Below are 19359 nucleotides of genomic sequence, written 5' to 3' on the forward strand. Positions count from 1 at the left end.
TTATAATTTGCCATGTTATGCAGAAGCAATGGCACAAGCTCATACACAGTTAGAGAGCATAATATTATACGAACTCCTTCTTTTGTGGATGTGGATGCCGAGAAAGACTAAGTTTAGTTTTTTTTTTTTAGTCGAATTTTTTAGTGAGTTTCTTCTTTGACTTATGATATTTATTTTCTTATTAGATTTATATTATTTAGCTTTTTCTTGGACTGAAAATATATCTTAAGTTTTGAATAGAATTGTTGGTTCGTCCCGAACCAATCATTTAAACATCAACTTTTGTATTTGGTGGACTATATTGACTTTCATTGACTTTCATTGACTTAAGCTCAGCTCATGAGCTTAGCTCAAAAACTACCCAGCCCTGGCTATGGATAATGCTCAAGACATGGATGACAACACTCTCAATGTTCCAAAAGCTACTAGGGCAACTTTCAATGTTATAGACAACATGGAAACATCAGCCTCAATGTTGGAGAGACAACTTGATCATCATCCATGACCTGAACTTGTTATCCTTCAACACCAACATGATTAGTCTAACCATCTCATCATGCAAACCATTGGAGATGCAGCTCGGGCTGTGGTTTGAAGTGATCATCATATCTTTCATAGTCCCTAACACTTCACTCAACCACCAGATCCTCAAGAGCATCTCAAGCTGAATTCAACACTTTAAAGCTACTTCCTCACAGCAGACAAGAGATCACCACCTTGCCACAAGCTCTAATTTTTCTCACAAGGCCATGCACTTCCACCTTGAACCTTCATACCATCTTGCAGCCACATTACATGGAGAATTAATTTGCTTCAATGTCATCCTAGGCCTCCTCCAGAAATCCTTGAGGCCTTCTGAACTTGCTACAGCAAAGATAGAGTGGTCCCATCTTACACTTACTTGACAACAAAACATTGGCGGATGTGCAACTTTTGCACTAACTTTGATGACACTTTCTTCTCTAGCTTATGAGTAGTGTCATCACTCTCATATAGCCCTAGTACTATGTTAGGATCACAACTTTACATAGAGACAACACAATAAACAAACATATCAAGGTTTGCTTTCGATTTTCAAAATAATTGGGTGCTTCATTTTGCAAATCACTAGAGCTCATATACTTTCTACTTGTGGATGACCTACACCACCACATAATGCCTCTTTGCTAGTCTTTTTCATACTTTCAGCCAAGTAGTCAACTTCATATGCATGTGATGCTTATTATGTGTGGCGATTTTGCAGCCGCATTGCATGGAGAACCTGGCATCTTAGGCCTCCTCTAGAACTCCTTGAAACCTCTTGAACTTGCTCTAGCAAAGACGGAATGGTCCCAGCTTGGCCATCTAATATATAGTTAAGCATAATAAATATTGATTATTTCTTCCCTAATGATTAGCTACAAACACAAACAAAGAAATTGGATTAAAATACTTCTGGTAAATGTGGTAGTTGTTGGGAAGATCCAAATAAAACTGACAATGATATGGCAAGTTATATATAATACTAAGAATGAATAGCTATGCTGTGAGGAGTAGCTTTTGCACTCTAAGATTGCTTATATATTTTGACTTCTCTATGATCAAATTTTTCTTAACTGGTTTTTTTCTTTCTCCTTCCCCACAATGCAACAATAGCAATCCACCTCTCGCATGGAAGCTAGGAACTTGGTGGCATTGCTTTAAAATATGGGATTGCCTTCCAATTTGTCTTGTGAGATAGCATCATAAAGTTTGAGCATTTTCAACCACATGGCTGTTCCATTGTCTCAACAACAGACCCAAGAATACCAGCATAGTCTGAGCGCTTCACCATTCCTGCCACTCTGTATTCGCCAGGATTTCTGGTGTTTGCAACATCCAAAGCCAGCTTCTCGTGCTTCCAGAAACTTCTCAAGCGTGAAAATGCGATAAGAGCTCCTTACAATCAATCCCATGGCCACACATGGGCATCAAACGGCTTTGTCACGGCCCATCTGATCGAAATTACCATATTTCTATTTTCATAGTAGTGACCAACGATGTGTGCTTTGTGTGTGTAATTGCTTATTTCCTATGCTTGTGCTGGCTCAACCAGCAATACCTCACAAGGTTGACAAGCGTGAGGATGACAACAATCCCCACAAAAGACGCAAGGAGCACCCTGGACAGAGTCTTCATATTCCTGCCGCGAAGGTTGTAGTTGCACGAGAGGACAAAGAGCGCACATCCATGGCCGTCCACCCTGAAAGATATGGAGTGCGTCTCTTCCACCCTCTTGCCACTCCATACTTCCTCGCCCAGGCACCGCCATCTCGTTTTGTTGTGCGCGTTGAAGATCACCGAGCTGCTGTTCGCTACCGCCAGGGACGTGTAGAACTCGTCCAGGAGCTCCTCGAGCGTGATGGACATTTGGGTCTTCTTCGGGCTAGCATTGAAGAAGGCAACATAGACCTCTCCTGGAAGTCCAAAGTTTCTTGTTTGGTAGAAACCGAAAAAAAAACGAGTAGTAAGTACCTGAGTGCCCGTAGGAAACCCATATCCGTGTCAAATCGTCCTCGCTCACACTGATCGCGCATCTTCCCAGGTGATCGTTCACAAGATCGCCGGATGGTGTGAGCTTCCATGTCTGTGCAGCTTTAAGTTATGAAAATTTGGTTTTGGAACTGCTTGCAAGCTCGTTACCTGGCTAGGATGGTCGCGACAAGGTGAAAAGTGCTCGCTTCGATTTTTCCCATGACTCCCCTTGGCATCAAGGCATGTCTTGTTGGTGTCAAAAACTCGACCAAGGTTGTGGCCGGTGTTCGTCCTGACTTCAACAAGCGTAAGGTTGATGGCCACAGTATGATTTGAGAGACTTTACCTGTTGGCGTGTGGTATCCACTTGTAGCAGCCTTCAGAGTTGTTCTTTCGTCTCCAGCATATTTGAGAACTATTGTGTGAGGTGTTCCATCTGGTATGATTCGAGCCACCACATTCAGCTACTTTGATTGTGTCAGTTGCAAATCGCAATATCTGGCAAATGAGAAAGCGTTGGTCAGAAGCTTTTGCGAACCAAAATTGTACCTCTGTATTTCCAAAGCTATTCGAGTTAATTTCAAGAACAGTGGGATTCGTAAGAACATCAAGTGTTGTTTGGTCTAGGTGCCGCATATCCCCACCAAACATCAACGGAGATCTTGCCATGCCCCACAGCGTCATCTACAACACGACAAAACAATACTCTTATAAGCAATACGTAAAAGTAATCAAAGGTATCACCTGTGTTTTCATTTCCGAATCGGTAAGTCTTGATGACCGATAAGGTCCATTATCTGTGTCTAAAGACTGTCGAGATTTAGAAAAAACAAAAGTAGAAACAAAGAAACGAACCTCCATCGGTGAGCCAGCCAAAAGGAAGAACATCCAGGTCTGGCCACGAACGACCACCACCGAGACCACTCGCTCCAACAAGGCCAGAAGCCGCAAAATCCCTGTTTTCAACTAGAAAAATTAGCGATACTCCTGAAGTTCCACAGCTCTACCTCGCGATGTTAAAGGCCGGTTCCAACTCCACCCATGTATCCCAAATATGTGCTGACACACGATACAAGTTGGTCATGTTGGCTATCGCAGCAGCCATGACAGGCGTTGCGTTTTCGCCGGGTGCAATTGAGTAAACAATCTGACGACCGGTATGAAGGATAGCCTGCACCAATGCACCAAAGACTCTTGCCTGTTATTTTTTTCCACCAAAAGTATGCAACATCTACCTCAGATACAGCCACGAGCTCTTCCAAATGGAGGTCCCTTTCCCCAAAAGCGCAGTCGTGCTTAACTGCCATGCATCGGTTAGTTCTTCCAAGCCAGCTGAACAAGACGAACTTACAAGCCTTAGCTTTAGTTTGTGAATCAGTGTGAAGGGAAATCGTGTGTACTGAAATCGACGCCCCACTCAGCATACTGCCTGTATAGTGACTTGAGATAGAGTCGCCCACCATAGGAGCTTACGTTCACTCCCATGAAACTATCGGGCATGAACGAGCAATCCTGTCCCACGACCGCGATGTCGCGGGCTTTCCATTTGTATGGACTCCGACTGCCCTGTTTGGATGGATCTTAGAACAATCACTGAACTGGAAAGAAGCCATACCTGTGATCCATAGATTGGAGTGTTTAGCTCGACAGCAGCTTTGTGGATGCCACGAATGACCGAGATTCCAAACTTGAGACCCAGCTGATGGACGCGATCGGCAACTTCTCGAAATCCCTGGCCATTTCTCGACGAAGGCCAGCGGTCTGGATCGGGCAAAGGCCGGCCATACGCGTCCAGTGTGTCAGTGCCACTCGTGAAAGACGAGACACCGGGTTCCACCTTCCGGAACCAGAGATTATCCACGATAACGTACTGCCGAGCGCGACAATCTTAGCTCCAGCGACACTATCCATGGCGAAATCTTACCTCGTAGCCGAAATTCCTGAGATACTTCGACACGAGCTCTGCATTCTCCAAGAAATCTTCCTCGGAGACGGACCAGGAGTAAGAATCGAAGGAATTCCAGCCCCGAGGAGGGGTGAGCGCTCGTCCATTGTCGCCAAAGACACTGCATTGGATCGCATTTCTACCAGACATCCAAACAGGGGAAGATCTTACTTGTTAACATCGGCTCTGATCAAGCAAGTCATCGCGAGAAAGAAGAACGTCGACGCGAGCTCCACCGCCATCGCCATGGAACCCTAGCTTAGTCTACAGCCTATCAAACTGTAAAGAAAAACAAACCAATGGCGGGGAAGAGATCCTGGGCGCTCATCTAGAATAAAATTTCGAAATTTTGGGGGAGATTAGCTATTATACAAACGAGAAGAGCGAGCTCCCTCTTTTTTGTTTTGAATCTCTACTTAGACTTCTCGGCCTTGGGGCTCTTCTCGGCAGATCCAGCGCCGGAGGAAGATTTCTTGGGCAAGAGCACGCCGTGAATGTGTGGAATCACGCCTCCATGCGCGATCGTCACGCCTTGCAGGAGCTTCCCCAATTCGTCGTCGTTCCTCACGGCGAGCTGGATGTGTCTGGGGATTATCCTCGTCTTCTTGTTGTCCCTGGCGGCATTGCCAGCCAGCTCGAGAACCTAGCGAGTCGAAATATAGGTAAGAGTCGAGAACGAGAGAGAAGAGGAAACAAACCTCCGCAGCAAGATACTCGAGAACCGCGGCGAGATAGACTGGCGCTCCACTGCCGACGCGCTTGGCATACCTCCCATTCTTGAGGTAGCGCGCTAATCTCCCCACCGGGAACTGCAAGCCCGCCCTCGCGGACTTTGAGACGCTCTTCTTCTTGCCCTTGCGCCCTCCCGCCCCGGACATTTTCGATCGATTCCCGGGATGCCCTAGAGGCGCTAGAAAGCACTCCAGCTATTTAAACACCACCTCCCAAAACTTCAAATTTGAGCCAATCGGGTGTGAGGGCCCGGATCCCCATCGGACGGCCGAGAGCACCCCGCCATCCGACGGCCAGATTCCGCCGCCATAGAAACCATTTATTTTGTTTTTTAACAAAAAAGCGCGAATCAACCCTACACGACGAGGGAATCTGTCAAGATCCTCCCAGGGACGACTCTTTCTCGAGAAAGGCGCACAGCTGCTCCATCACCTGGCGCCCTTTGGCGCTGTTTTGCTGGAATTTCTCGATGCAGCGCTGCTCGATCTTCTCCGCCAGCGACGCCAGCGCCGAGAGCGTGGAGCAGCGGATGTTCATCTCCTGGCGGAAGAGCGTCCAATCGGGGTTTTGGGGGTGGGGCGAGCACCAGCACTTCTCCTCCACCTCCACGAAATCCTTGAGCGTCACATTACGCGTCACGATCTGCATTGTCCGCGCCGCCGCGTCCACGCTCGATCGCTCGATGCAGTGGCACACCCTATCGCCGATGATCCGCTGGAGCCACCAGGGGCACGGCGCGTTCACCGACACTAACCTAGTGCTCTCCAGCACGCCCGTGGCGCCGTCCACGCGACGCGCGATCGTGTCCACGCTCAGGACGTGGGAGAGCTGAGGCTTGTTGTCCAAATCCTGGTACTTGCGCCATGTCGCCGCCGTCACGCGATCCCACGGATGCTTGTACACATGCTCTTGCTTGTATCCGCGCACCATTCCCCTGCCCTAGCCAAAACCCTAGCCAAGATTCCAAACTTCTGGCAAGAATCTTGTGAATATTCACGTGAATCTTCAAAAGATTCCATCGTCATTCCGGGATCTTGAGCGAGTTGGCGAGTGAGCCCAGCATGCTTTCCAAGGCCTTGTAGTCTTCCGAGTCTTTGAAATCGTCGGCCTGGGCACGAACGCAAAAGAGAGTGAGCTTTTCGCCGGGAAACGAAGTAGTACCTGTTTGAGCGTGTTTGTGAGATGCCTTTGCGCGGCTGCTAGCTCCTTTTTACCACCGATCGCTATGTACTCCTGGCACAGTCCGAGTGAGGCGGCGGCGAAAGCTCGGAAGCGGGCTTCATCGTGTTGCCAGTTTGATCCCTGTTTAAGCAGTGCGATTTGTGAGGGCTGGACGATGGTTTGGAGATTTCTCTACCTGGTATGCTCGGACTTGTCTCAAGAAGGCGTTGGTTGATGCCTGTCGGTCGCCGAGAACTTTGTGCCATCGTGCCTTTACGCCCCAGACATCTCCCCCGTAATTGCCACTCGAGGCCATCTGTATGACAAAAAAGAACAAGGAGTTAGCTCACAAGCATTTGTGGATCTACCTTTGATATCAGCTCTCCAAGCATCTCTATTAGCCGTTTTCTCTCGTGATCAGTCATGCCTTCGGCAGGAGTTTCACTTGTAAAGAGTTGTTTTTCTTCGAACACGTCAATGATTCTTGCTAGCAAGCCTGTGTCAACATTTCTGGGTGACAGCTCGAAAACCTGTCGTACTGCGGGTATTGCCTGAGAGATTGCATAGAATTAGTTAAGAAAAACGCAAGTGGTGAGGAATACCTGCGCAAAATTGCCGAGACTAACAAGGACGTGTGCGTAGTTATCCCACAGCTCCCAGGAGTTCCGCCTACATCAATCAAATTAGAAATACATGGACATAGGCAGGAAAAAGGACCCACTTGAACTGCACTGCTTGTTGGAATGCGGTGCTTGCTTCTTTCAGATTTTCCTTGCGCATGTTTCTGTAAGAACACAAGCGACTTTATATTAAAGAGAAAAAAGTTTTACTTACAATGCGGCAATGTTATTGAAAGCTTCTCCATGTTCCGGATCAAGCTGTATTGTCCGCACAAATGCATGTAAGGCCTGGTCATATTTTTTACACTGAAAAACCAGAACTCAGTTAAGAAAATACAGGTTCTAGACGGTTACCTTTAATGCACAAAACCCCGCAGAGAACCAGCCGTCGGAGTACAACGGGTTCAGTGAAAGTGCCAGATCCCTGTTAGTGACCTCGTTAACACTGTACTAGCATCACCAGAAGTGCATACCAGTGTTTTACCGCCTCCTCATACTCTTTCCTATTCATCGCAGAACGAGCGAGAAAACGCTGTACACCAAGCGCATTAAACAAAGAAAAGCAAAAAAAAAAGAGTTTTTACCTGTGCAACTGCATATCTCTGCCCAGAAACTTCCCAAGACTTCAAAAAGCATGCGTCGTCATTAGTGGCGTCTCCTAGAGAACACCTGCACAAGTGATCTTAGGACTACAAGAAAAAGACAGCACAAATACTTACCACAGCCTTGGGTCATTCGGTGATATCTCAAGACGCTCCTTGATAAGACTTACTCCTCTTGCTTTGTCTCCGAGCAAACTGAAACGATCCTGTAAAGTTGCATTCCACTGACACGAAGAACGAACCGATAGCAGTCAATAACGCTCTGCCACAACTCGAGTTTCTCAAAAAGGCTGAGAGCCTCTCCGATATTACCAATGCTAACCAACGTGTTAGCATACTGCCTATACCAAATCAAAATCAGACCTTTAGTACGAGAGAAACAGGGAAAACATACCTGAGAAGAGCTTGAAGACAAGGAGATGAGACGCAGAACAAAAGTTCCATTCTTTCAGATGGATTACATGAGCCATCCCGGATGCTTGACACCTACGAGTTGAATTAGTTTTAGGAACAACTCCCTAACTAGACTTACAATGTCGTCCATAGTCTGAAATGCTCTCTCGCATGTAGGACCGCGTGATTTTTCCCACTCTACACGGAGGAGTTTACAACAGGTCTTGACCTGAAAAGACAAAACACTTAGATGAGCGCGATTGCAAAAAACCTGTATGGTACCATAAAAGGCGAGGCTTGCTGAGCGTCGACAGCTTCTATAAACGGCGCCATTTCCCAGTCTGATATAAAGACAGCTATAGCTCAAACCATGAAACAAAAATCCCTTTACCTCTTAATTCATTTTCAGCATTTTTCTTCTTCACATCCAAGCAACGAGCAAGAATTAGAACCTGGTGTATTGGACTAAGAGCCTTCTGGTGCAGGAACTCAATGTTTGAGCTTTCCAGCCTTGGATATAACAGTACGTCACCTTGTTCAGCAGGTTTATCAACCCTCTCAAGGACGTGAAGGTTCGATTCATCTTTCAGAACCATCTGCGCAGTCGGATCACTCTGCACACTCGGTCGAACAAGAATTTCAAACTAGGGAAAGAAAAGTATTTCAACGTCTTACTTGGTATTGCCTACGAAATCCCATTGCACCTTCGACGGAGTACACCAATCCAGCAGTTTTTTCTGCTTGAGTAACGAAAAGTCTGCACCAGATAAGTCAATTAGAGCAATAGATAAAAGAAACAGTAATACACACCGTCCTTCGTCCGCATGACCATAATAATACTCCACCAAAGCAGCTTCTGTGAAAGCCATTGTAGCAATTGCGTTTTCTTCTTCCAGAGAAACAAGGCTGTACCACCCGCAGCAATCTTTCAGAAACTTAGTGCCAAAACACTTGACAACTGCCGCATAGCCACTAGCAACATCTTTCAAAAGAGTAGGAGACCTTTCCTCCAGTGACTTCTGCTGGCAAAATAAAGCCCGCGCGATCCACCACACCCGTGTCGCTGGCTCCTTGATATTTTTGATAGCCTCAAACATAACCTTTGCAACAACAAGGTACTGAGAGAAGAAGGAGAGCATACGTAAGCGACAATTCAGAAAGAAAAGAGTTACCTGAGGACAATTGCACTTTCCCTGGAGATCGCACCCGTCCACCATAAGTTCGCTACGAGCCCAAGTATCCCAGCTTTGCTCTGAGGCTGCAATCCAAGGTTCCATCTTCGAGATAGCATCGAGAGGGAAAGCTGGAACGTCAAGCTCCGGCCTTGAAGAACACAAACTTAACAAGAAGGAAAGAAAAATCGTTGATAGAGAACTTACCCTGTGAAGTTGGACTGTAAGAAAACGCAGAAGAACGAAACCCCTGCAGCCATTACCAGCATTGACGCAGCTTCATTTGCTTCTTTCTCCACGAAACTCCGCACATTTCTAGAAATCTTGTCGTAGAAGATCCTCCCAGAAACACTAGGATCATAGCTGACATCGCCGAAGATCTCACGCATAACCTCCATTGCTGCCACTCGAGAATACAAGCCCTGCTCTATGAAATCCACCGCTTGCAGTAGCGATGATTCGACGTCTGTGCTGGCGCGTACCGGATCGATCGGAGCCGCATTGATTCGCAGCGCGCAGCGGAGAAGACGCAGCTCACAGGATTCGCTTACCGCCATCGCGCCGAGCGCAAAATCCCTAAACCCCTGCAGAGCTGGTTTTTTAGGGCTTTTGGAAAATGTGGGTTTCTTTGCGTAAGAAATCCTGGATTGCGAGTGGTAGGATAAGGCGCGGATGAGGTACTGCTGCTATACGATGATCGTAATCTCGCCAGAATGATCCGCGATTCCAGTGCTGCTCATGCAGTAGCACGAATCCATGCCGCGCCATCGACATCCTCACAGCAAATTTGCCAGATTCCACTTCCCAGCACTGCTCCATTGCAAATCCCTGCGCTCCTCCGCAATCTAAGCTTCTCCCATTCGCGATCACACAAGCGCGCGCCGGGATCTTGCGTGTTGGCCACAAATGCTGCCGCTGCTAGTGCTGGCGTCTTTCCAGGGGGGACGAGGAGAGCGTCTGTGAGGCTTCCAGGACTAGGATTGAGGCTCAAGGCGGAGGATATTTTGGAGGATGGCGAGGAGAAGAAGGCAGTGCTCGACTCGGCGGTGGCAGCCGGATTAAATCTGGTAATTCTCGAGGATGGAAAGGAAGATAGCTTGAGATTCTACGATGCTGCGCGAATTGTCATGTCCATCGTTAGAGGAAGAGCGGATGTTTTGATCGTGGAGAGGGTGGACATTGCTGCTGCTGCTGGATCAAATGGTGTGGTTTTGTCAGATCAAGGTAGGAAAAGGCCTTCTCTTCTTTAAGTTTACGTACTCAGAGAGTTCTTTGTCCTCCTTTGTTTGAGCAGGCCTTCCTTCCGTGGTTGCGAGAAGGATGATGCAAAACGCAATGCCTGAGGCTGTGGTGCTTCCGCTGGTTGCAAGAAGAGTCACCTCTTATCAGTCCGCCGAGATTGCAACGATCACGGAAGGAGCAGATTTTTTGCTGCTACAATGCGAGCAAGCATCGTCAGCCAGTGCTAAAGCTCTAGTGGAAGGCATTTGCAAGCGGGTGAAGATTCCTGTGTTTTTGGAGTGGGCTCGTCAAGAAGAGGATGCTGTGAAACTTCTCAAAGTTGGTGCCGGTGGGATTATACTCGACTCTTTGCCAGCGGCCGCCGAAGTTTCGAGTTTCGTTACAGACCTTGCTTCAAAAGTTGCGTCATCGGTCTATACTAAATCCGGGAAAGGATTGAGCTTGAATGGCGAAGGTGCTAAATCCTCGTCGACTGCAGCAGCGGCTGTTTTGAGCTCGATAGAGCAACAAGCGAAGCTTCTCATCGAAGAGGAGCGGCCTATACTTACATCTGCTGTTGAGATCATCAAAGAGGCGTCACCACAGGTACAATACCGAACATTTTCTTGAGTTTTCTAATTGTACTTTCATTACAGATGGAGGAAGTAGGCTTGCTCGTTGATGCGGTCAAGCAGCTAGAAGAACTTTTTCTGCTGGTTGTAGTGGTGAGAGAACGTCACTTTCTTTTTTTGTTACAATCTGACCTCTGTTTTCTTCTAAAGTGTAGGGTGAGTTCAACTCTGGAAAATCTTCAGTCATCAATGCGCTACTCGGTGACAGGTTCTTAAAACAGGGAGTACTTCCAACCACGAACGAGATAACCTTGCTGAAGTATTCCGACGAGAGCTATGAGGAGCGTCCGGCAAGGCACCCTGATGGCCATCTCATGCGGTATCTTTCTGCTGGGCTGTTAAAACAGGTCCACATATAGGCTCTTGCTTTCAATGTTATGAGTGTGATAGAAATACGTGAGTATAGGCATTGATGTTCCTGTTTGTTTCTCTGTTCTTGTTGCAAGCTCCTAATTGTTCATGTTTGCTTCAGTGCAGATGAACCTTGTGGACACTCCTGGCACAAACGTTATACTTCAAAGGCAACAGCGATTGACAGAGGAGTTCGTGCCTCGGGCTGATCTTGTTCTATTTGTTATTGGAGCTGAGAGGCCACTCACTGAAAGCGAGGCAAGTTCTCACACATCATTCCCCCCCATTTCACGTTTTGATGTGATACGTCTTCTATCAGGTTTCTTTTCTACGGTACATACGCAGGTGGAACAAAAAAATTATTTTCACTCTAAATAAGTGTGATCTCCTTGCTGAAGAATCGGAGGTAGGAAAAGATTTTTGTTGCTTCACTGCTGACGCATTTCCTTTTAAAGGTGGAGGAAGTCAGAAGGTTCGTCGCGGACAACGTTCGACAGCTACTGAATATCGAAGCAGCAATGATTTTCCCAATTTCTGCGAGGAAGGCATTGCACGCAAAAGTCAAAGCTAAACAACTGGAAAGCAAGAATCTAGAAAGAGATCCCCTTTGGACAGCCAGCGGGTTCGACAAACTTGAGCAGTATGTTCTGGACTTTCTCGGAGGCTCATCAGATGCTGGTGCTGAGAGGATCCGATTGAAGCTGGAAACACCGATAGGAATCGCGGCTGCGCTGCTTTCAGCTGCTCGGAAGCAAGTAGAAGCTGATGCGGAAAACAATGAAGTTGATAGGAAGGTCCTTGATGAAATGGAGGACCAGTTTACTAGTTACAAGCAGTTGCTGGGAACCAATGTGGATCTGCAAGTTCAGCGGGTTATTACTGCGGTAAGCATTCGAGTCGTTTTAGTTTTTTATTTTGCTAACTTGAGGGCAACTTTAGGTGGCCGAAGCAACTGCAAGAGCTTTAAAATTTGTAGATAAAAGATTACAGGTTACGAGCGTGGACACGGCGTCAAAATACTTATTGCCGCGAAACGAGACATCGTCCGCTGGTGCGGCTACGTTTGAGCGTGAAATAATTGGCACGGCATTGTCCGATGTTAAGGTAACAAAATGCTCTCGCTGTATTCGTTTCTAAGTCTAAACTTTGCAGAACGCGATAGAAGATCACAAGCTTTGGGTAACTTTGAACACCCAAAGGCAACTGGAGAAATATGTGGAAATTGGCAAGAGCCGATGGCCTGACACGGAAGTCGTGACGGATTCCTGGTCTGAAAACGTAAGTTTCTCTGGCCGCAGCTTGACAGCGCTGGACGAATTCGACGTCAAGGCCGCCGATCTTCTTTTGGAGCAGGAACTTCGTGAAGCGGTGAGAGTCAAAGTTTTTATTCTTTTCTAGAGCTTCACAGTTATGAATGACATATATCCACTGCACAGGTTTTCAGCACCTTTGGAAGCCTCGGAATTGCCGGTGCGTCCGCATCGTTCTTAACTTCGGTACTGCCAACGACATTGGAGGATTTAATTGCGCTTGGGTTGTGCTCAGCTGGAGGGTACGCCTTTTTATCTCTCAGCCTTTTCTTTTCTCTTTTCTCGTAGTAGCTAGAGCATCTAAAGTTCTTCTCCTTTTTCTTCCTTGCAGGCTTGTAAGTATCTTCAAGCTTTCATCCCTGCGTGAAGAGATCAAGAGAAAAGTAGAGCAAGTGGCGCAATCTCTATCCCTGAAACTCGAGGAGGAGATGAAAGCCGAGCTCCAAGAATCCATTCAATCGATCGAGAGCTCGGTGCTTCAATTCACCGCTCCATACCGGTCGCTAGTGGAGAAAGAGTCGACCAGAATCGCCGCTGTCCAGGAGAAGCTCGTTGTCATCGACAAAGAGCTCCAAATGTTGCGGAAGAACATCCAAAACCTTGGCTCGTAAAGAGAATTATAATTGACCTGGTCAACGAAGCAACGGTCAAGTAATAGCCTTTGACCCCTTTTTACTTCAAATAGAAATTTAGGGCATAGTCGTGATCCCAGCTAAGGAGCTCCTGGCTATGGCCGCGAGATCGCGGCTCGCGCTCTTGGGGCTTTGGACCGTCGCCTTCTTGGCGCGCTGCCTCGCGCAATGGCAGCCCCGGGATTTCTATCGCATTGATTGCGGCGCCGCTTCCAACACCTCCTCTGGCGATCGGCATTGGCAAGGTGAGCCTCCTCAATCGCCGGCATTCGCCTCCTCCGGGATTTCGATCAACACCAGCGCTCAAAATCCCGAGCTCCCATCGCCCGCGCCCTACCTCACGGCCAGAATCTTCACGGCACGCGCGAACTACAGCTTCCCTGTCGATCCGGGCAGGCACTGGATACGTCTCCACTTCTACCCTTTCCCCAGCCCGGGGTTCGATCCAGCTCTCGCGAATTTCTCCATCACAGTTGGCCCTTACACCCTCTTTAGCGGCGGGATCGTGGATAGCGTGAGACGCTCTGGCAGCGGCGGCGTCTATCTTGTCAAGGAGTACTCGGTCGTGGCAGAGGGATCGGAGCTGGCGATCGTCTTCCAGCCATCGCCCAGCTCCAACGGGTCCTTCGCGCTCATCAATGGCATAGAGGTGATGTCCATGCCGGAGGACGCCTTGCAAGACGATGCCGTGCTCCTGGGACAAGGCACGGCCACCAAGTTTGGCTTCTCCAGGCTAGCTCTGGAAACTCTCTACCGCCTCAACGTTGGTGGCGCTTCCGTGAACGCCGCCAACGACACCCAGCAGCGCTCCTGGGTGTCCGACGGCCATGGATTCATCGAGGGCGCCGCGGCAGGGGTTGGATCCCAGGACTTTTCTTCGAGCATCAAGTTCACGAAAGAGGTCCCGGAGTTCATCGCTCCCGCGGCCGTCTATGGCACGGGACGGGTGCTTGGCATCTCCAACACCGTGAGCAACACTTTTAAGATCTCATGGAGCTTCCCGGTGAGCCCCGGCTACTCTCACCTCGTCCGCCTCCACTTCGCTGAGCTCTACTACACCAAGACGTACCAGCGGATGTTTAACGTCTATATCAACAACAGGACGGCGATTGATGGGCTTGACTTGATCGTCCTAGGCCCGAGATTCACACCCGTTTACAAGGATTTTGTCGTGATCCCCAGCAGCGGGGTACGATCACTCAGAGTCCAGATTGGTCCGGCTCCGAACTCCAACGCGCAGTTCAATGACGCCATCTTGAACGGTCTCGAGATCTTCAAGATGAACAGCACCGCCGGGAGCCTCTCGGACAGCGACGGCGGTGAGAGCTCTAGCAGCTCCAGTGGGAGGAGCGGCGGCTCCAAGGCTGTGGGAGCTATCGTCGGTGCGGCAGTCGGGGGGATAGCTCTCCTCGCGCTCCTGGCGGCGTGCGTCTTCGTGCTGTGCTGCCGCCGGGGAGCAAAAGGTGGCAAGAAGCTCGGGTGGAGGCCCGTTCCAGCGTCGCAGGCCGGGACTGGGACTTCCACCGTCACGCTCGGCTTCCCCGGGAGCAGTCCCGCGACGCACTACTCGGCCACCCCGGCAAACTCGTGCAAGCACTTCTCGCTCCAGCAGATCGTGGACGCGACCGACGGCTTTGACAACGATCTGCTGCTTGGCGTGGGCGGTTTCGGCAAAGTGTACAAAGGAGAGATCAATGGCGGCACCAAAGTCGCGGTGAAGCGTGGGAATCCAATGTCCGAGCAGGGCATGACGGAGTTCCAGACCGAGATTGAGATGCTGTCCAAGCTCCGCCACCGTCACCTTGTCTCGCTCATCGGCTACTGCGACGAGAACTCGGAGATGATCCTCGTCTACGACTACATGGCGAACGGGCCCCTCCGAGGACATCTCTACGGATCCGATGCCCCGACGCTGTCGTGGAAGCAAAGGCTGGAAATCTGCATTGGTGCTGCGCGGGGCCTGCATTATCTCCACACCGGCGCTCAGCGAGCGATCATTCACAGGGACGTGAAGACCACCAACATTCTTCTCGACGAGAAATTCGTTGCCAAGGTCTCGGACTTCGGCCTGTCCAAAGTTGGTCCTTCTCTCGACCACACGCACGTAAGTACCGCAGTGAAGGGAAGCTTTGGTTACCTGGACCCGGAGTACTTCCGGAGGCAGCAGCTAACAGAGAAGTCCGACGTCTACTCGTTTGGAGTGGTGCTCATGGAGGTGGTGTGCGCTCGGCCGGCGATAAATCCAGCACTTCCCAGGGATCAAGTTAGCATTGCGGAATGGGCTCTCCACTGGCAGAAGCTGGGAAGGCTGAGTAATATCATGGATCCAAGGCTGGCCGGAGACTGCACTCCCGAGTCTCTCCAGAAGTTTGGAGAGATCGCCGAGAGGTGCCTCGCTGATAGAGGAAGTGAGCGGCCTTCCATTGGCGACGTCCTCTGGAACCTTGAGTACTCGTTGCAACTTCACGATGCAGCGATGTTCCATCACCATCAACGTTCCGAGGATGGAAACTCCAATCTGGCCCGGCAGACACCGGAGATACCGAGAACTTCGAGCGACGGCCAACGGATGATGATGTCTTTCGAGGAGAATCACTCGGAAGACACCACGGCGAGCGTGGTCTTCTCCCAGCTTGTGCATCCCGAAGGGCGATAAGTTATCGGTAAGTGTTTGATCTTCTAGACTTCCTGTTCTTCTTTTTCCGCTTCTCACTCTCGGAAACATCGCAGATTAGTTATCTAGAATAGCAAGCAACGTACCCAGTCGAGACCTCTAAGCAAGTTCTTGAGTGGCTTGGGTATTCTCAGTGTATCTAGCACGCTTTGTCCGGGAAGAACTACCAGTACTCTACATAAATAAATTGGCTCGAGATTTTTTTGAAAGAAGAAAGGATCACTTGCCTGTAACTTGCGTTGTATAGCCTCGTTGTGTGATTGATGATACAGATCGATCCTTGGATCGCACCTCCACGATTTTCCACCTGATGAAGTAAATAGAATGTGAAGATGAGAAGAATGAAAGCTCGCTAGAACCCTTCCCCAGCCATATCCTGGAACAAACATCCCCACTGTAGCGGACTACCGTGGGAGTCCCATGCAAATGCATGGGCATCAAAGTATTTTGTGAAGACTATATAACAAAGCAAACGGCATCACGAAAAAAATGTGGGAGTGGGTGCAAAACTCTTGTGAGCATGGCAATGGCGTCTTCACAGGCAAGCTAGCACATAGCCCTCCCCACATTCTTTAAGATCTCCTTGGCTTCCCATAGATTCGGTGTGATGACAACAACGTTGGTGCCAGGTAACATTGAGTAATACCAGGATGGGACAGTGGAAGGATAAGCGGGTGAGGACAAGCTATGGCGATTGTGATGATGACCTGAGTCCTAATTGGTTTGAATCAGCTACGATTGTTCCATGGTCATGGCTGGAAATAGTCTCCAGGGAGCTGGGAGCTGAGCTTTGAAAAATTAGAGAGAGAGAGAGAAAATATGAGATACACATCTGGAAGATAAGAACTTCTCATCTCTCTTTCTCTCTCTTTCTAATGCCATCTTAAATTCTCTAATAAGCACCGTTTTATTGTTTAAAGCTATTTACAATTTGCTGCTCGCAAGAATTCAGCCCCTGTTTGCCCCAACTGTATCCTGGGCGGTCTTTATGAAAATCCGAGTGAGCTGTCTCAGCTCCAGCAGCACCAAGCACATAAAAAATGCAACAAGTAGTTTTGAAACCGTGCAGGAATTTGCGAATTCTAGCTCCTTTTGGCTACAGGGATACATTGGGCAAAGGGGGCTGGATTTGCAAACTACCTGATTTACAATAACTGTTCTTCCAGAGAGAACTCACCACTCTCACCTTCCTGGACGATAAAAACTTTAGCTGCCGATTCTGGTTCAATTGTGATATACAGGCCTGTAGGACTTTGGCCTTGGTTCTCTGAAGCGTAAAGAATAGCAATGGTGGATCTTGGGCGATTTCTTTTTACCTTCAAACTTACAAATTGTGAGCTCTTTGATTGTACTATGGCCCTTAGAGTAGAAAACACCATGCCGTACTCGTTATCACGAAGATATAAGATCTTCTCAGTTTTATTGATGATCAGATGTTTTGAAGCGGATGTTCCCATTCGCCTTTCTCAATCCGGGCTCCGAAACGACCTTGAAACCCTTTCATTGTTTTAGTCTCAACTCATTGCTGATGTGGGATAGCAATCTCAACAATTGTCTTCATGCTACAGATTAATGCACTTGAAATCTGTCACATCAAGAACAATAGTGTTTTTGAAGGTAATATAATATTTATAACATATATTTACCTAATTGGTTTTTCCAAATGTTTTCTCCCTTCTCATCATTATTATTCTTTAAAGTGTTAATAATATAATATAAATCATAATATTATAAAATAATTTATAAATTACTTACTTCTTACTTTATCTTTGTTGTAATACATATCTTTTAAAGTATTATATTTATCTTCTAGAAACTATTAATAATGACAAATATATATTTATATGTAAATAAATTATGTACTTCTTTCTTCATCATCATCATTAGATATTACATTTTTTGACGTGTTATGCTTATCACCTTAACACAATTAAGAAAAATATATTATAAAATTACCTATAATTAAATATTTTACTTTCCTTCTATTATTGTTAAGTTTTGTATAATTTAAAAAGGTACTCATAATGTGTATTTAAAATATATTATAAACCTTTTAAAATATTTATAAGAAGTACTTACTTTTGTTATGTACTTTGTTGTCATTTTCAAATACATCATCTGCTATAAGATAAGCTCATGATTAAGGATTTCTTAGTTAGAGTGTTCAATATAAATACTTCTTCTCTTTTTAATTGTTTTAAATATTTTATTAATTCCTAGAATATCTCCCAATTTAATTATTATGAGATTTTTATTATTTATTTTAAGTATAAATACAAAGATCAATAGATATCAAAGTCAAAGGTAATGATATCTCAAAGACTAAAATATTAGTGATTAAAATTTAAGATCAATAAGCAGTAGAGGCATAAGGATATACTGAATTTGTGGACGTAAGTGAATTTTCAGACCTGCTTGAAATTGGATTTTATCTATTGTAAAAGCGATTTGTATTTAAAATATAGTACAACTTCTAATAATAATTATAAAAGATACATATCTTTATTATATACTCTTTTATGTTATTTTTCAATTATTTTATTTTCATCATTATATGGTTTCTCATATGCAAATTTTTTAAAAATTTATTTCCTTCTCTTATTTCCTTTTTCCTTTGCTTTTTCTTTTGGTTAAAAGCTTAAAATTATTACCTCTGATATTAGAGATATCAATCTTTACTTCCTTACCACATAAGATGAAGTACTTCTTTCTTTAATTTCCACTATTGTGGAATTATTTTTAAAATGAGAGCACAAAAACTAAATAGCTTAAGTATTTCAATTATTTTTTCAAGTTTACTTTAAATTTTGATATCACCTCAATCTAAGAGCATTGCAACTTGCAGAATTGCATAGCACCTATAATCCAAGATATAGACCTCCTTATGAACCTTTAAAACTTTATATAAATCACCTTTTAATTACAAAGTTTTGCCAAATATCTTTCTAGTCATTTTTGAAATGTTAAAATTTCTTTTTCTAAAACAAAAATCATCATCTCTAGTGTCGAGTTGCCATAATCTCTTCTTTAGTGTAAAACGACTATATATGTGAGGTTTTTATATCTTCTTTATAAAAAAAAAGCATGTAATCTTGAATATGTTTTAAATCTTGGTTTTTTAAAGGTAGCTGAACACAAGTTTTTGTCCATAGAAAATCAAAACCTTACAATTATTTTTTTGTTAAAAACTCTAGAAAGACATTTTTACACTAGCAAGTACTTAGTATGGTTTTATTACAAGTTCTATTCCTTTTACTGATATATAGAATTGATATAAGTTTTGATTAAAAATAATTTGTTGTGCATTCCATGCAGTAACACTTGGTTTTCTTAATATAGTGTTATTTTAATATATTAATCTAGTTTATCAAATGGAAATTTATAATTTATAAACATGAAATTAATCTTACTGCATATCAAC

The 19359-nt window shown here is 46.1% G+C and overlaps 7 protein-coding genes across 7 annotated transcripts; 2 read left to right on the forward strand and 5 right to left on the reverse strand.

Moving 5' to 3' along the window:
- Window positions 1-1977: 1977 nt before the first annotated feature.
- LOC9644087 lies at window positions 1978-4057 on the reverse strand. Its single transcript, XM_024689545.1, has 10 exons — window positions 3845-4057; window positions 3729-3793; window positions 3501-3664; window positions 3349-3449; window positions 3238-3296; window positions 3043-3177; window positions 2840-2991; window positions 2662-2785; window positions 2494-2605; window positions 1978-2435 (listed from the first exon to the last, which is right to left on the reverse strand). The coding sequence occupies exons 1-10, from the start codon at window positions 3954-3956 to the stop codon at window positions 2044-2046; spliced, it is 1416 nt and encodes a 471-aa protein (XP_024545313.1). The 5' UTR covers window positions 3957-4057; the 3' UTR covers window positions 1978-2043.
- Window positions 3983-4588, reverse strand: LOC112351490 (probable alpha-galactosidase B). The gene is made up of 2 exons (XM_024689479.1): window positions 4418-4588; window positions 3983-4330 (listed from the first exon to the last, which is right to left on the reverse strand). Exons 1-2 carry the CDS (start codon window positions 4586-4588, stop codon window positions 3983-3985), a joined length of 519 nt encoding a protein of 172 aa, XP_024545247.1.
- Window positions 4589-4757: 169 nt separating this feature from the next.
- On the reverse strand, window positions 4758-5355 carry LOC9644409 (histone H2A-beta, sperm). The gene is made up of 2 exons (XM_002984440.2): window positions 5137-5355; window positions 4758-5081 (listed from the first exon to the last, which is right to left on the reverse strand). The coding sequence occupies exons 1-2, from the start codon at window positions 5314-5316 to the stop codon at window positions 4851-4853; spliced, it is 411 nt and encodes a 136-aa protein (XP_002984486.2). The 5' UTR covers window positions 5317-5355; the 3' UTR covers window positions 4758-4850.
- A 40-nt stretch (window positions 5356-5395) lies between these two features.
- LOC9644410 (protein slowmo homolog) lies at window positions 5396-6161 on the reverse strand. The gene has a single exon (XM_002984441.2). The coding sequence runs from the start codon at window positions 6098-6100 to the stop codon at window positions 5546-5548; it is 555 nt and encodes a 184-aa protein (XP_002984487.1). The 5' UTR covers window positions 6101-6161; the 3' UTR covers window positions 5396-5545.
- LOC9644411 (tetratricopeptide repeat protein 27 homolog) lies at window positions 6130-9709 on the reverse strand. The gene is made up of 20 exons (XM_024689543.1): window positions 9326-9709; window positions 9119-9269; window positions 8757-9064; window positions 8622-8703; window positions 8338-8560; window positions 8229-8287; window positions 8086-8175; window positions 7948-8039; window positions 7796-7894; window positions 7671-7748; window positions 7536-7620; window positions 7425-7483; window positions 7306-7375; window positions 7166-7257; window positions 7053-7115; window positions 6934-7000; window positions 6700-6882; window positions 6528-6647; window positions 6332-6472; window positions 6130-6278 (listed from the first exon to the last, which is right to left on the reverse strand). Exons 1-20 carry the CDS (start codon window positions 9673-9675, stop codon window positions 6192-6194), a joined length of 2499 nt encoding a protein of 832 aa, XP_024545311.1. The 5' UTR covers window positions 9676-9709; the 3' UTR covers window positions 6130-6191.
- A 41-nt stretch (window positions 9710-9750) lies between these two features.
- LOC9644412 (probable transmembrane GTPase FZO-like, chloroplastic) lies at window positions 9751-13314 on the forward strand. The gene is made up of 11 exons (XM_024689542.1): window positions 9751-10342; window positions 10413-10945; window positions 10996-11064; window positions 11127-11318; window positions 11449-11580; window positions 11642-11728; window positions 11778-12206; window positions 12262-12426; window positions 12475-12690; window positions 12759-12874; window positions 12964-13314. Exons 1-11 carry the CDS (start codon window positions 9832-9834, stop codon window positions 13241-13243), a joined length of 2730 nt encoding a protein of 909 aa, XP_024545310.1. The 5' UTR covers window positions 9751-9831; the 3' UTR covers window positions 13244-13314.
- A 28-nt stretch (window positions 13315-13342) lies between these two features.
- LOC9644088 (receptor-like protein kinase THESEUS 1) lies at window positions 13343-16117 on the forward strand. The gene is made up of 2 exons (XM_002984328.2): window positions 13343-15927; window positions 15995-16117. Exon 1 carries the CDS (start codon window positions 13362-13364, stop codon window positions 15918-15920), a length of 2559 nt encoding a protein of 852 aa, XP_002984374.1. The 5' UTR covers window positions 13343-13361; the 3' UTR covers window positions 15921-15927; window positions 15995-16117.
- The last annotated feature ends 3242 nt before the right edge of the window (window positions 16118-19359 follow it).

Source organism: Selaginella moellendorffii, unplaced genomic scaffold (genome assembly GCF_000143415.4).
Source record: "Selaginella moellendorffii unplaced genomic scaffold, v1.0 SELMOscaffold_62, whole genome shotgun sequence".
Lineage (NCBI taxonomy): Eukaryota > Viridiplantae > Streptophyta > Lycopodiopsida > Selaginellales > Selaginellaceae > Selaginella > Selaginella moellendorffii.

Coding starts and splice junctions, on each gene's coding strand:
- LOC9644087 (XM_024689545.1), bottom strand. CDS start 3,956: ATGGTGGGCGACTCTATCTCAAGTCACTATACAGGCAGTATGCTGAGT. Junction 2,786..2,839: donor TGGATACCACACGCCAACAG/GTAAAGTCTCTC, acceptor TGTTGAAGTCAG/GACGAACACCGGCCACAACC. Junction 2,436..2,493: donor GGTTTCCTACGGGCACTCAG/GTACTTACTACT, acceptor TTGGACTTCCAG/GAGAGGTCTATGTTGCCTTC.
- LOC112351490 (XM_024689479.1), bottom strand. CDS start 4,588: ATGTCTGGTAGAAATGCGATCCAATGCAGTGTCTTTGGCGACAATGGA. Junction 4,331..4,417: donor TCAGGAATTTCGGCTACGAG/GTAAGATTTCGC, acceptor TGGTTCCGGAAG/GTGGAACCCGGTGTCTCGTC.
- LOC9644409 (XM_002984440.2), bottom strand. CDS start 5,316: ATGTCCGGGGCGGGAGGGCGCAAGGGCAAGAAGAAGAGCGTCTCAAAG. Junction 5,082..5,136: donor TCGAGTATCTTGCTGCGGAG/GTTTGTTTCCTC, acceptor TCGACTCGCTAG/GTTCTCGAGCTGGCTGGCAA.
- LOC9644410 (XM_002984441.2), bottom strand. CDS start 6,100: ATGGTGCGCGGATACAAGCAAGAGCATGTGTACAAGCATCCGTGGGAT.
- LOC9644411 (XM_024689543.1), bottom strand. CDS start 9,675: ATGGCGGTAAGCGAATCCTGTGAGCTGCGTCTTCTCCGCTGCGCGCTG. Junction 8,176..8,228: donor AGCAAGCCTCGCCTTTTATG/GTACCATACAGG, acceptor TTGTCTTTTCAG/GTCAAGACCTGTTGTAAACT. Junction 6,279..6,331: donor TCACAAACACGCTCAAACAG/GTACTACTTCGT, acceptor GTTCGTGCCCAG/GCCGACGATTTCAAAGACTC.
- LOC9644412 (XM_024689542.1), top strand. CDS start 9,832: ATGATCCGCGATTCCAGTGCTGCTCATGCAGTAGCACGAATCCATGCC. Junction 11,319..11,448: donor CTGCTGGGCTGTTAAAACAG/GTCCACATATAG, acceptor GCTTCAGTGCAG/ATGAACCTTGTGGACACTCC. Junction 11,581..11,641: donor GGCCACTCACTGAAAGCGAG/GCAAGTTCTCAC, acceptor GTCTTCTATCAG/GTTTCTTTTCTACGGTACAT.
- LOC9644088 (XM_002984328.2), top strand. CDS start 13,362: ATGGCCGCGAGATCGCGGCTCGCGCTCTTGGGGCTTTGGACCGTCGCC.